Below are 13,674 nucleotides of genomic sequence, written 5' to 3' on the forward strand. Positions count from 1 at the left end.
ACTCAAAAGGGAAAAACCATGGGGTATACTCGGGTTCGGGGTTTATTCGCTAAATTACACTAATTGAAGCAATGTTGAAGATTGAGGTCACATTTATTTTGGTTTAACTTAAATTGATTAGGACCAGATTTAAACTAACTTTGGTTTAAGAATAGCATCTCAGGTAAGTGTTCTCATGGGATTTGTACTGCTTTAGCTAAATTGGTGTTTAATTAAAAAGGTGTCAATTCTGTACATAGAAAAGACCTATGAAAGCAAGCCAAGTGTTTACATTACAATTGCATCATTCTGAATTTTTTTTTTAAAGAAAGAATTGTCATCTTGCACAATTTATTATTATAGTATTTGCTTGCCGTGTTGCTGTAGTTGTGTTGGTCCCAGGAAATGAGAAAGAAGGTGGGTGAAGGGATAGCTTTTCTGTTGGGGGAACAGAGAACTTTTGAGCAACACAGAGATCATGAAGAAAAGCTCCAAGCATCTCGAAAGCTTGTATCTTCCCACCAACACAAAGTGGTCCATCCAGAAGGTGATTTACTACAGTTATTACCCCACCCACTTTGTCTCTATTATAACATTTTACATTTATTATGGATAACACATTTTGTATCCAACTATTGAGTACTTATAATGTCAATCATACATATTTGGAATGAATTTGGTGTCATTTACATAGCCATTACAAAAGCAGAAGCGAAACTACTTACTGGTTGCATAGCTCTGGCTGTCTAACTAAACTTTGAATGAATTCATTCAGTCCTGCTCTTCTCTGTTTAATGAAATCTGAGAAGGAGGGGAAAGTAGTTAGAAATAATAATTCAAAGAATTGATACAAAATAAGTTTTTAATTTTTACATCACTAACTTCCATTAAAGTAAACTGGAAAGTGTCTGACTAATTGGGATTGCACATGATATTGTATGGAAAAATACATGAACTGGGAAAGAACAGAAGCTCTAGTCTCTATGTAACTTTTTCAGTATTTTGTGTATTTTAAAAAGCAAAAATGTACTCAGCCCAACACATGCACATGCCTCAAGAATTCAAAGTTTGTAGTCACAATGGCTTAGATGTGTGCCCTCCAACTGAGTTCCCTTTAAGCTGTGCAACTGTTTATTTAGCCTCGCACAGGCGATGCAGTAGGCCACGCCTTTCAACTGGATATAGCTATGTCCGCCCAGCCCCATCATCCCCATTCCCCACCCTGCTATGGCTGGAGTGACCAGGTCCCTGACCTCCCCAGTTTCCCCTACACACACCTGCACCCCAATCTCTGCTCCAGCACCACATGAGCGCCCACACCCCCTGCCAGAGCCCTTGCACCCCAACCCTCTGTCCCAGCTAGTGCTGCCAACTCTCCCAGACCACATACCATTTGTAACAATAGCATATGGTCTGACCAAGTTGGCAACCTTAGTCCCAGTCCTGAGCCCCTCATCCCTGGCCTTATCCCAGAGCCCACACCCCCACCCAAACCCAAACCCCTTCTACTTTAAACCTCTGTCCCAGCCGTGAGCCCCACAACTCCAGTCCCACCTCAGAGCCTGCTCCCTCAGCTACAGCCCTCACCACTCCTGCATCCCAATTATCTGCCCCAGGCCTGAGCCCCCTCCCATACCCAGAACCCTTTGGCTCCAGCCCACCACATGAATTGTTATGTGCACCAATGTGGAGGACATGTGTTGCAAATCACCTCCATATTGGTGAACAACAAAATTCATTCCCCTCAGGGTGGGAAAAAGAGGGAACTTGAAAATTTTTATTTCTTGTTCCACTTTTGATGTAGTTTGTCTTGCACAAAATAGCTAGCCTAATCTGAAAATAAAACAAAAAGTTAACTTTGGTTCAGTAGCAAGGAAAGGCCCTACTATGGCACTGCAGTCCTTGTTGGATAGATTTAAATTTAATTCCATATAAGACAGACAGATTTAAACCTAAATAAAGAGCAATATAACGTCGTAGTTTACCTGGATCAAAATTGTCTCCAAATATTCTTTTAGCTGGAATCTTCAGGTTCATAGTAGGAAATTGTTTCTTCAGCTAAAAAACAACCACCATATGGGTACTTAGATATTTGGACTCCAAGAGGAAAAAACCTTATAAATAATTGCTTGATGTAGGCCTATTTTACTCTCAGTTTAAGGAGATTAAGTATTGGGAAACTGACTACAGGCACTCCCCAAGTTACGCGGATCCGACCGCAGTTACGAACGGGGCTTTTCTCGCCCCGGAGGACGGGAGCGGCGGGACATCCAGATGCGCCGCAGTCCCACTGCCCGCGTCCTCCGGGGCGAGAAAAGCTGCTCCGCGTCTCCCTGGTCTGCTGGGGGGGGGGGGGGGGGGGAAGCCCGCTGTCCCGCTGCCGGCGTCCTCCGAGGCTTTGCTCCCCGTCTCCCTGGTCTGCTGGGGGGAGCCCCCCCCAGCAGACCAGGGAGACGGGGAGCAAAGCCGCGGAGGATGCGGGCAGGACCATGGCACGTCTTGGCGGTCCCGCCACCCACGTCTCCCTGGTCTGCTGTGGGGGGTGGGGGGTGCGCAGCTAGTGCATCCCCCTCCTCCCCAGCAGACCAGGCTTTTCTCGCCGACGACGCCTGGGGTAGAGCAGCTGGGGCGCTGCCGGGTTGGTTCCGCAGCGCCGCTCCTTGGCGCTACTGGACCAACCCGGCAGCACCCCAGCTGCTCTGCCCCAGGCGTCCAAATTCAGCCACTGTTGAAACTGATCAGCAGCTGACTACAGGAAGCACGAGGCAGAGTTGCTCTGCCCCGGGCTTCCTGGAATCAGCCGCTGATCAGTTTCAGCAGCGGCTGATTTGGGGACACCTGGGGTAGAGCAGCTGGGGTGCTGCCGGGTTGGTCCCCGCAGCGCTGAGGTGCAGTGCTGCAGGACCTACCCGGCAGCGCCCCAGCTGCTCTGTCCCAGGCATCCAAATTCAGCTGCTGTTGAAACTGATCAGCAGCTGATTCCTGGAAGCCCAGGGCAGAGCAACTCTGCCTCGGGCTTTCTGTAGTCAGCCGCTGGTCAGTTTCAGCAGCGGCTGAATCTGGACGCCAGTTCCGACTTACATACAAATTCAACTTAAGAACAAACCTACAGTCCCTATCTTGTACATAACCCGGGGACTGCCTGTAATTAAAGAGTCCAAGCTTTTTGCATTGACTATTCAATTAGTCAAGTGCTGCATAGAGCCTAGGGTCAGCTGGAGATTCCCCCACTGACCCCAGGCTCTGTGTGGCGCTGCCAGCTAATCCTGGGTTCCATGTGGCACTGCCACCTTGAAACGCCATGTGCAGCCTGGGGACACTCCAGCTGGCGCCAGGCTGCATGCATCTGTTCAAAACAGCAGCGCCGCATGGAGCACGGGGTGTCAAATGGCGCTGCCACTTTGAAGCATCCCCGCTTCTTCCCCCCTCCCTTGCTGCCTCTATCCGATAGAGGCAGTAAGGGGGGGAGGAGCAGCTAGTTGACTAGCCTGTTGACTATCCGATAAGCAAATGCTTATCGGATAGTCAACTAGTTCTTCACATCCCTAGCTCAGTTTGCAGAAAATTTGGACTCCAGACTACCAGCACCACTTTTTCTGCCCTGAGTCTTGCCTTTGTTGGGATTAGTACAAAGGGGAGTGTGGAAACAAAGCTGATCTGCATATAAAAATGTCCAGGCTCAATTTACCAGTGTTATAATTTGTAACCTGGGTAGGAGACAAGTTCAACTGGAGGGCTCATTATACCGCCTCTCCTTGCCCAGTAGTGATAGAAATGTAGCCGTGTTAGTCTGGTGTAGCTGAAACAAAAAACAGGACTATGTAGTACTTTAAAGACTAACAAGATGGTTTATTAGGTGATGAGCTTTCGTGGGCCAGACCCACTTCCTCAGATCAAATAGTGGAAGAAAATTGTCACAACCATATATACCAAAGGATAGAATTTAAAAAAGTGAACACACGTCCTTTTCATAGGTGTTCACTTTTTTTTTTAAATTGTATCCTTTGGTATATTTGGTTGTGTGATGGTGCGTTGGGTGTCCCCCGTCTCCTGCACCCCGAAATGGCACAAACAGACTGCACCAGCCGGTGGAATAGAGGAAGTTTATTGCCTCTCCAGGATACAGCACAGATGTAATCTGGTCACAGAGCTGGGGCTAGGATGCCTCAGGCCCCCTTGAGTTGGGGGGAGACTGGGCCCCTAAACTCCAGCCCCTCTCCCTAGGCTGTCTCCTCCATGCTCCCAGACAGCAACTAAACTCACTCTCCTCCAGCCCTGCCCCCCAGCCAGGGCAGCATTCCACCTTCCTTTGTTCCTCTCCATGGGGGGTGTCTGGCCGTACTGGTTTACATAGTGACTCATCCTGTTTTGCTGGGTCCTGGTACCCACGGCAGCCAGTGGGGGTTAGTTACCCCAGAGCCAGCAGCATAGAAACCAGCCAGGTACCCCCACTACGTCACAGGTTGTGACAATTTTCTTCCACTATTTGATCTGAGGAAGTGGGTCTGGCCCACGAAAGCTCATCACCTAATAAACCATCTTGTTAGTCTTTAAAGTACTACATAGTCCTGTTTTTCTTCTCCTTGCCCAGTGTGCTTTTATCTGTCCTTCCACTCCCATTCCTCCAAACAAAATAGCTGTCTTCTGGCTAAGAAAACTGGTATTGACAAACTCTGTAGATAAGTCTATGACGAGAGAAGTCCTTGGGGTCCAATGCATTTCCAAACACCTTCAAACTATCCAGGGCTTGGATGCTGTCATGGCTTATGAAAAGAACAAACTGGCTTATGAGAGTGAATCCTTGCCCAAATCGAAATTCAACCACAGTGACCTAAAAACAAACAAAAAAAATCTACCCACTCATCACTGTTACAGAATAACCTGGTAGAACGTTCACTCCAGGTTCACACTCAGACTTTTTAGTCACTCCTTGTATATGTATAGCCTGAAAGTCAGGATACGGGTTTACACCACAGCAAAGCAACCTCCACAACGTCTGCTAAACTTTACAGCAAGGAGTCTCTAGGGTGATGGCTGCAATTGAGACACTTTGCTCTAGCTAATGAAGAGCAAACTAACCTACCAATAAAGGACACATAATGGTAACATGCCTTTGAGAGGCACTGAGTAAACTTAATTTGAAAAAAGGACTTCCAGTGAGGTCTGTAGATACAGAATTTATTACTATTATGCAGGAAGCCCAAAAAAAGGGGGGGGGGAAAATTGAGGGAGCAGGAAAATACAGTGGTTTAAACAGAAAGAGTGTCTCCTGGAAAACTAAGGCGTTTATAATAATATTGTTAAAAAAAAAAACCTTATCAAAGATACATTCCCATTTGTTCTTCTTGTTCTCCACAAAGTCCAGGTGTTTTTAGACGGTGGAAACAGCAGTAAATACATCTATATCTGTTTTGGATACCATTTCTTCTCTTCTTCTAAGTTAAGAGTAGATGGCCCCTTTCTCCAGTTACCTCACAGGCAAGTTTCACTATCAACTCCATTTGGCATTGCAAGTTCCTCTCTGACATGCTATGCAGAGTCCTTTGGAATGTCTCACGTCCTCTATTCTTTTCAGGAGCAAGGAAGAGAAATAGAGGCAGATGTCCCTTTTCACCTTTGCTAAGGTCTCTAAGAACCCACACTTGCATTATACAGTTCTCATGGGGTTCTCATGATAGCAGTTACATTATCTGAAAATCCAGGCAGGAGAACTACATGATGCCTAATGAACATTTTTCAGCCACAGAAGGGGTGATACTTTACACTCCTCTTACACTACCCATAGGATCCAGGGAGAGAAAATATGACAGATGGGATCCCAGGCAGACTTCAGTCACCTAGCCTAGATAAAACAAGATGTATGCACAGAACAGAGTGCTGTTACCTTGGGTGCCAAAGACGGTGGTTTCAGAAGCTGAAATGGGATTTAGCTCAAAACACATATATCTGAAGGCCCATGGGAGGTCAGTGTCTCTTGTAAGATTAGGAGGCAGTGAGTTTAGGTGTGTATACCCTAGGAAGGAGTGCAGACAGTAGGGTCCCAAGAAGCACAGAGCCTTGGAAGACAATAAAATTGGCACTGTCCTAGGACTGACCCTTCTTGCTCTCCTTTAAGTGTGCATGGCAGCAGACTCTATGACACAAACCCAAGAAGTCTACTCAACTTCCACAAGTCTGCAGCTACAAATAATTATTTTATGTGGAACAAGTCTTCCCCTGCAGGAAATCATGGCAACTCCTAACTGACTTGGAGGTCAGATAAAGTTTTTCAAGGAAGTACAGGAACCTATATACTAGTTTCCTTTTAGAATTTACTTCCTTGCAAAATAAAGTGATTAAAGAAAAAAGTAAACAAAGACATATCAAAAATACTCACCATGCACTTACTTATCCAAACATCTCAAAATAAATAAATAAAAAAAAATCACATACCTCAAACTATTCAACTTGCAATTAGTGAAAAACGGTCAGACAGTTTAATGTTGAACAGCTATACAGCATGAAAGAATGAATTCAAACCACAACATAGCAAACAATCATTCCTTTGTGTGATTTTAGTGCAACTCTTTAGAATGCATCTTACTCACTGTGTTGTACAGTTTATCAAACTCAGCATATCGCCTGAAGACAAACCACTCATTTCTACCAACAGAAACCAACACTTTGTAAACCTGTAGGAACACAAAAGGCAGAGTAAATGCAAAAACAAAACAGAAAAGGGAGGGGGGAGGAACATTTGAATACAGATTTCTCACTAAGCTACATGTCTTACTACAACTTCATGAAAGCATCAACCCAAGATTAACAAATCCTGCTTTGTTAGTTCCACCATGCTCATTTTTTTTAAAGTGGTGCGTTAAACATCAGTAAAACTACTAAAACTCCATAAGATTAATTCACATTCAGTAAAAAGCATCTTGCTACTAGATACTGAAACACTGATACAGGTCCACTTTGTGTGGGGAGGGCGGGAAATCAGGAAAGCCTCAAGTCCAGCGCAATGGTACAAAAATTAAAGTGGCCTCCTTTTACAGAAATATGGTCAGGAAGCAAACCTTCATATTACTGTTAGCCCAAAAAAATCCCACCCAAACCCACGTGGTTATCACTGAACACCATCTTGACCCAGGTTTTGTTGAGTAGCACATCTTCAAGAAAATAGGCAAGCGGGAAAAAGCTGTACATTCAGCATGTAAGCAATCGCTTATCTGTAAAAGCAATCACTTATCTGTAAAAGCAACTCCTCTGCAGGTAACATCTATTGCAGGGGGACATCTCAGGCCTGGGGGATGGATGCAGCCCCAGGGCTCCCCCCTCAGCATTGGGGAGCCCATGCTAGTGTTCCAGCCTCCTCTACCCGCAGGGCCCGAGCAAACAAAAGCTACTAGCTCGAGCCCCCCCGGGCTCCAGTGAGCGAGGGGAATATGGGAAGTGTCTTTCTTCTTCTCGGTCAAAGGCCACGTCTGTGAGTGTTCCCGTCCTTTTTGCTTCTCACTTGTGTATGACCCCCAACTCTAAAAAGGCTTCCCACTACTGATCTACGGAGGTAGGCTGCCTAAAAGTGTTTTTGGTGTGCATCGTTATTGGACAAGGTTGATAATCAAGTCTAGCAAAGAATTAGTTTGCCATATGTGCTTCCAGAAAGGAATAAACTCTAAGCTTGTTTACATAAACATCCATTCTGCTTCAGCCATGCTCAAACTAGGGATGTTAAAATGCATGTAAGTAAGTAACTGAGTAGCCGCTGAAAATTTCAACGCTTACATGGTTACTTGTGGGATGGCAGTTTGCTCCCTGGGAGCCAGCATGTAACTGAATTTTAACCGATAAGTCCAGGCTTATCAGTTAACCATTTTCATGGTTAAACTTACCCATCCCCATCTCCAACCAAAAGAGCAGAATTAGACATGAGAGATGATGCACCCACAATTACTATTTACAGTTAAGTGATTATTCTTCTCAAGTATTATCTTTGGCTTTACTCTTACACTGCCATGACTAATGAAAGCATATGAGCTAGTGTCATGGGCTATAAACACTCCCCTGGAAGTCAGGCAGGGAGGAGTTACTTTCCAAGGGAGCCAGGCAAAGAACCTTCTACAGACTAAAGAAACTAGCTGGCCTGCCAGCTGGAAAAGGGAGGATCCCCAGTTAGGCTCACCATGGCACAGAAAAACAGCAAGACAATTCTGAGAGGGAAAGAGGGAGCAGCCAGCATCACTCCTCCCAGATGTAGTGCTGCTCACGTAGCCTGAAAATTCTAGAAAGTAGCTACTGAACTCACAATCAGGACTGCTCTTTGTTCCTGCCAACCCCAGGAAGGTAATTAAGTCAGGAAACACTCAGACCAAGATGTAACCTGGGGATCCAGTTGGGATTGGCCTGCGTTGGGCAGCACTTGATGACCTCCTGTGGTCTCTTCCAGCTCTATGATTCTATGATCCAATGAAGCCTGCATGAAGGGTTATTCCTTCCTTCCCCAGATTAGGGATAGAGAGAAGAGCCAGCAACTTCCGCATTAAGTTAGGGTGGTGGAATGAACCTGGGAAACAGACTGATTTAACCATGTCAGCTAGAACCACTCTTTTCCTTTGATTACCTGCAGATGAAGTGAGTCTGATCCGGCTCAGCCACAGGCATTACCTGGGGAACCAGCTGAGACAAGCCTTAATTTACACATGTAGAAATGGGCCAAAACAGGGAGGCTGAGGTTTTCAATGGACAGTATTGTTTTTCCTTTGTTTACTGGTATCTGCTACTATAGATGGGACAGCCCTCATGGCTAAGCACAAAAATAATGGCTAGGCAAATGTATTCCCACAAATTCTAATTTTTTAAGTGGAGCACATGCAGATCTCTATTCCCACTGGGATGGGGTCAGAAGCTGACTTGAACATGAGTTTTAAAAGGAAAAGTCAAACCTCTTTGCAAGAATTATTAATCATGGTAGAAGAAACAGGGACCCTTACTTATAAAGGATCCTGATTTAGAATTCTTCACCATGCAGCTCCCTGACATTAGATCTGCAGTGGAGGCCTCCAACAGTCACAAAATCAGCCAGCCAATCAAGTGTGGGCAGTTTCTTTTTCTTCTAAAGACACATCTGCCTTCATTACTAAGGAAGCAACTCCTGTATTTAACTACAAAGGTCAAAACACTCAAACTACAACTATGCAGTAGTTTAGCCTAGTGTTCAGCACAACCAATTGGCTCAATCTTTTTACTTGAAAGGACACCCCACCATTTTCTGTGGACATCCTTTTTTGTCCACATTAGTGGCAACTACAGTGTTCAATTCTTGTGAGGTGGTGGATGGGAATACCAGGGAGGTGACATCCTTCAAGGTTAGAGCTGAGACACATTGTCTTCATCTGTTGGGTATTCAAGCCATTCAAGAAAAGAGGTACCTCTAAGTGCCAGGATCCTTTACGTTTTCCCTATGCATTTTTACAATGATTGCCCCGTGTGTCTGTCTCTTCTTTTAGTAATCCCCTCTTGCAGTCTCAAGGAGTAACGACCATAGGCTCCACAGAGTCATTCCAATATAGGTTTGCAAGAAGAAACTAAACACAATATAATAGCCATAAAAATACTCTGGAGGATGTAGGTCTATTATTGAAATTATTGCACCTATCACTTCTTGGCTGATAGTGTTATTAAATCCTAAAATATACTTGACAAGCCTACAAGCTTTTCTGTGAAAAAGTTTAATTCATCAGGATGCTAATTATTCCTTGATATAAAGCAGAAAAAGCCAAAACTTAGCAATATGTTTCTATAGGGAATATTCACCTGGTTAGACAGTGCCTACTGTGTCTCTTCTCCCTAAAATTTCCCCAATGTTGCTAATACTGGAGCAGCTCCACAGGCAGGAATGCCAGGGAGACAGACAGACTCTGGGCTACAGCTGGGTTTCTGCCTAAGGATTTATGTGACCTGGTGCTTAAGAGTCTGGGGACTGTCACTGCCTTGCATGCTCCAGTGCTCTCTCCATTACTGTCACTGATGAACATACCACAGCATGAAATTTCAAACAAACATCTAACCGTTGACAAGGCTGTAAAGAATTAACATTTAGGCAGTACATTGTCCTAGTTTTGTTGCAGGAAGATCAGAGACTTCTGAATGAGCTACTTCTTTCAAACTCATGAAATAAACTTCAAATGCACACCACCCCCATGCATTCTCAAACTTTAACTTCCAGCTTTAGAGCTTTTCTTTTGCACCTTTTCTTTTCCATTTTCCCTCTCCCCAAAAAATAGTTACATCATGATACACTTGAATACTTGCATTGACTACATCAGATAGCATTCTTTCCCTTCTGAAGATAAAGAGAATAACTCCACTAGTCTGAAAACAGACATAGCCTTGCACTTTCATCGATAGCATATTAACAACCTGGAGAAAATAAAAGAGAATTTTTCTAATTCTCTAGATAAACTAGAAAAAGCTAGCCAACATCTCAGTTTCAGGAAGAAACTGCACAAGAGAGTAATGAATCAGATCACATTTTTGAAAGAAATCATAAAGATGCAGTCTTTATTCTACATCAGACATAGAAGACAAAAAACAACCCAAACCACTTTAAGTAAGATTCTTTCTACCATTAACCAAAACAAATAGATATTGCCTGCTGCCAGATTTTTAAAGGCCTCTATGATGTACAAAATGTGTCAATCAGGACACTGCTGAGAACATAATTGTCAGAGAAAATGGTGGGCAAACAGGTAGCGATGAGTTCTCTTTAAAAACATAAAGCCAACTGTAAAGATATAGAAGTAATGTGGACTATCTGTATTCAGGAACTCAACTTTTTCTTAGGACATCGTACTGTTTCTTAGGAAAAAAAGTCCCCCCACAATTATATCCTAGATGCCAAATATGAAAAAAATGCTCCAAATCCGTTTAAAGAAATAGCAAGAATTTATAAAACAGAACTATATAAAAAGAGACACTCTAGAATACAAGTCCTATCAGTACACAGTGACTATTGTGTGTGAAGGTTAATTTTGTAAAGAATTTTGTTTTCTGTGTCCAGTACATATCATTTGCAAGTGAGCAAACACAAATTTCTATCAATCTTGGAGAGCACAAGAATATTAAAATATTTAAGATGTATGCTTTGTATACATTAGCACACAAGTAACTTAAGTAGCCTGTTGAGAAATGCTTACATACTTACAGTAAACCTCTTTTTCTTCTCTCTATGTTCATCAGAGCTTGGAATGCTAACACTTGGGCAGCTTTCTTTCAGATCCATTTTGTGTCCTCTTTGGGCAAGCTTTTGTCAAGAGTCTCACACAGTGTCCAACAAAGCAGAAGAATATTTCAATGATACTGATCCAAAATGTGCAGCTTTACTTGGGAAAATTTAAATTCCATCATGCAACCTTAAATGTAATTAAAAGATAATATTAATAAAAAATATTGTTCATTTGCATGGTTAGAACTAGGTTGCGAGCTCCTTCTCTGAGCAGGTATCATAGCTTTCTATGCATGTATATAGTACACAGTGCAAAACTGGTGTCTGAGCCTGACTGGGGCCTTTGGACAGGGAGGCTAACAGACATCACTCAGGTCTGCAACATACATACATTCAGGCCCAGACTACACAAGCTATTCCATGCTGGTGGGCTTTTACAGAGCCTTATTGACTTCAGAGGGCAAAAGAGGGCTCTGCATTAGTTTAAGACCCCTCTTTAAAAACTAGCTTGCAGAATCAGGGCCATGGGATGCAATACAAAATTAGGGACAACAAGGTTACAGGAAGATATTTATCAGAGTCAAGTCAGCTGTAAGAGTTGCATTTAGGTAGAAATAATTTATTCAAGATTTCTAAATATTTTCATGCATGCATCTGACGAAGTGGGTCTTTGCCCACGAAAGCTTATGCTCCAACACTTCAGTTAGTCTATAAGGTACCACAGGACTCCTCGCTGCTTTTGCAGATTCAGACTACCCCTCTGAAATATTTTCAGATGTACAAGAATGCACCTCAGGATACTGCATACTTGCCAGAACACACAGAGTATATTTAACTTTCACATGGCAGGAAGAAAAGGAAAGATATGAGGAAAAATCTTTCAAGTTTAAAGGAACATAGTTAATTTTTAAAGAGAGTCACTTACATCTGAACATTCACTTGCAGTTACAAATCAAGCAGAAACTCAGATTAGGGAGAGATTTTCCCCAGCTTTGCTTACTTTGTGCTTTTGACAGCACATGGTCTAGAGAGTTTCATCATTTCCCCTGTACAGACAGTTAGTCAACCTCACCTCTCTTCATGTAGGTCTGTCACACAGTAATAGGGAACAGGGACATTTCAAAAGACAAGAAAATGAAAAACCGATACCCACAAAAAATAGGAAGGGGACACGTTAGTATTTAACTAGTTTTCTGAAGTCTAGATTTCAAGTTGATTTCACTGACTTTTGCTGGGTCAGGGAAAGATATTTTGTTGTGTTTCTAGCACAAAAGAGCCTAAAACCCAACTGGGCCAGCTAAAAGTTGCCACAGTACAATTTTGAAATAGCACACAAGAGAACCATCAATAGATGCTCAAGTTTAACAAAATTCCTGTTCAGGAACACATTGATATTTGAGTTTTTAGTTTGTTTCATTTTGAAACCAAATTCAGTTCAACCCTAAGGCACAAACAGAAAAGTAGGTAATAGTAAAATATTCGAAAACTAGCTTGTTTCATATCCAATTCTACAGGAAGAAAACTTTGGAGAGTGCAAAACTCAATGTTTAACTGCCACTTTCTCAAAAGAGAGAAGTTGAAATGCATATTCAAGGGCAAGACCTTAAAACAAAACACAAAAAAACAAAAAACAAAAAACCCAACAAATTTGATACAATTTTGCTGTAAGAGACACATCTATATTTGTGTCTCAGTATATTTGAATATATTTGGACTAAAAGCCCCAGGAATCCAACTGAGGAGATTTTTTAATATCTAACTAATAAATAAATCTTAGAAGGTTCTGGTTTACTACTTCTAATCAAAATCTAATCAGCTTCCACTCTACCAATTCTTCTCTAGTTTCTCCTTAGATTTTGAGGAACGTGGCCATTAACTATAATTTACAGTTAAAAGAATGGTAACAAATATGGTGAAAATATTAAAAGTGCAGGAACAATTGTACTTGCAATGAAAAAGAAGGTCATTCACTGAATAGCTATACAGAGCAGTCAACATTTGTTTTAAAAAAATTGACTCATTTGCCTTAATGTTTGACTGTTCCATACTTACTGCTTACTAACAGAGTATGTTTCCAAGTTTAACTCAGATATATTAATAGGTTGCATAACAGAATTAGATTATCTTACGCATATCAAATCAGCTAGAAATTTGTGTCTCTGATGAGCTACTAATAAAAAGAGTGGTATTATACAGTTAACCATAATTACTACAGATTGAACCTCTCTTGTCCAGCACCCTGGGATCTGACTGGTGACAAACCAGAGAATTTGCCAAACCACGTGAAGTCAATATTGTCTAGCATCATTACCAACACTCCCACTGCTTACAGGGCTCTTAGGGTACAACTATACTGCAGTTTTTTCAAAATAAGCTATTCTGGAATAGTTATTCCAAAATAGCTTATTTCAAGCTACACTGCAGGGAAGCCTCAAAATTAGTCGAAGGCAGGCTTCCTACAGGTAAATACAAGGTAAATTTACTCATTTTGA

At 42.5% G+C, this 13,674-nt stretch overlaps 1 protein-coding gene and 1 long non-coding RNA gene across 24 annotated transcripts in view; one reads left to right on the top strand and one right to left on the bottom strand.

The window, feature by feature from the left end:
* Positions 1-13,674, bottom strand: part of SGK3 (serum/glucocorticoid regulated kinase family member 3) — an 85,721-nt gene that overhangs the window by 35,791 nt on the left and 36,256 nt on the right. For 20 of the 21 annotated variants that reach the window (XM_075920603.1, XM_075920589.1, XM_075920599.1 and 17 more), the window contains 4 exons: positions 11,162-11,369; positions 6,567-6,650; positions 1,965-2,037; positions 705-780 (listed from right to left, as the gene is read on the bottom strand). The exons of the other annotated variant lie outside the window; for it this stretch is intronic. In XM_075920603.1, coding sequence (XP_075776718.1) covers positions 705-780; positions 1,965-2,037; positions 6,567-6,650; positions 11,162-11,239 — 311 coding nt within the window. In that variant the 5' untranslated portion in view covers positions 11,240-11,369. The remainder of the gene's footprint in view (positions 1-704; positions 781-1,964; positions 2,038-6,566; positions 6,651-11,161; positions 11,370-13,674) is intronic. 21 annotated transcript variants of the gene reach the window in all.
* Positions 1-13,674, top strand: part of LOC142827044 (uncharacterized) — a 57,033-nt gene that overhangs the window by 9,584 nt on the left and 33,775 nt on the right. The window lies entirely within an intron of this gene.

The sequence above is a fragment of the Pelodiscus sinensis genome, chromosome 2 (genome assembly GCF_049634645.1).
Source record: "Pelodiscus sinensis isolate JC-2024 chromosome 2, ASM4963464v1, whole genome shotgun sequence".
In the NCBI taxonomy this organism is placed as follows: domain Eukaryota; kingdom Metazoa; phylum Chordata; order Testudines; family Trionychidae; genus Pelodiscus; species Pelodiscus sinensis.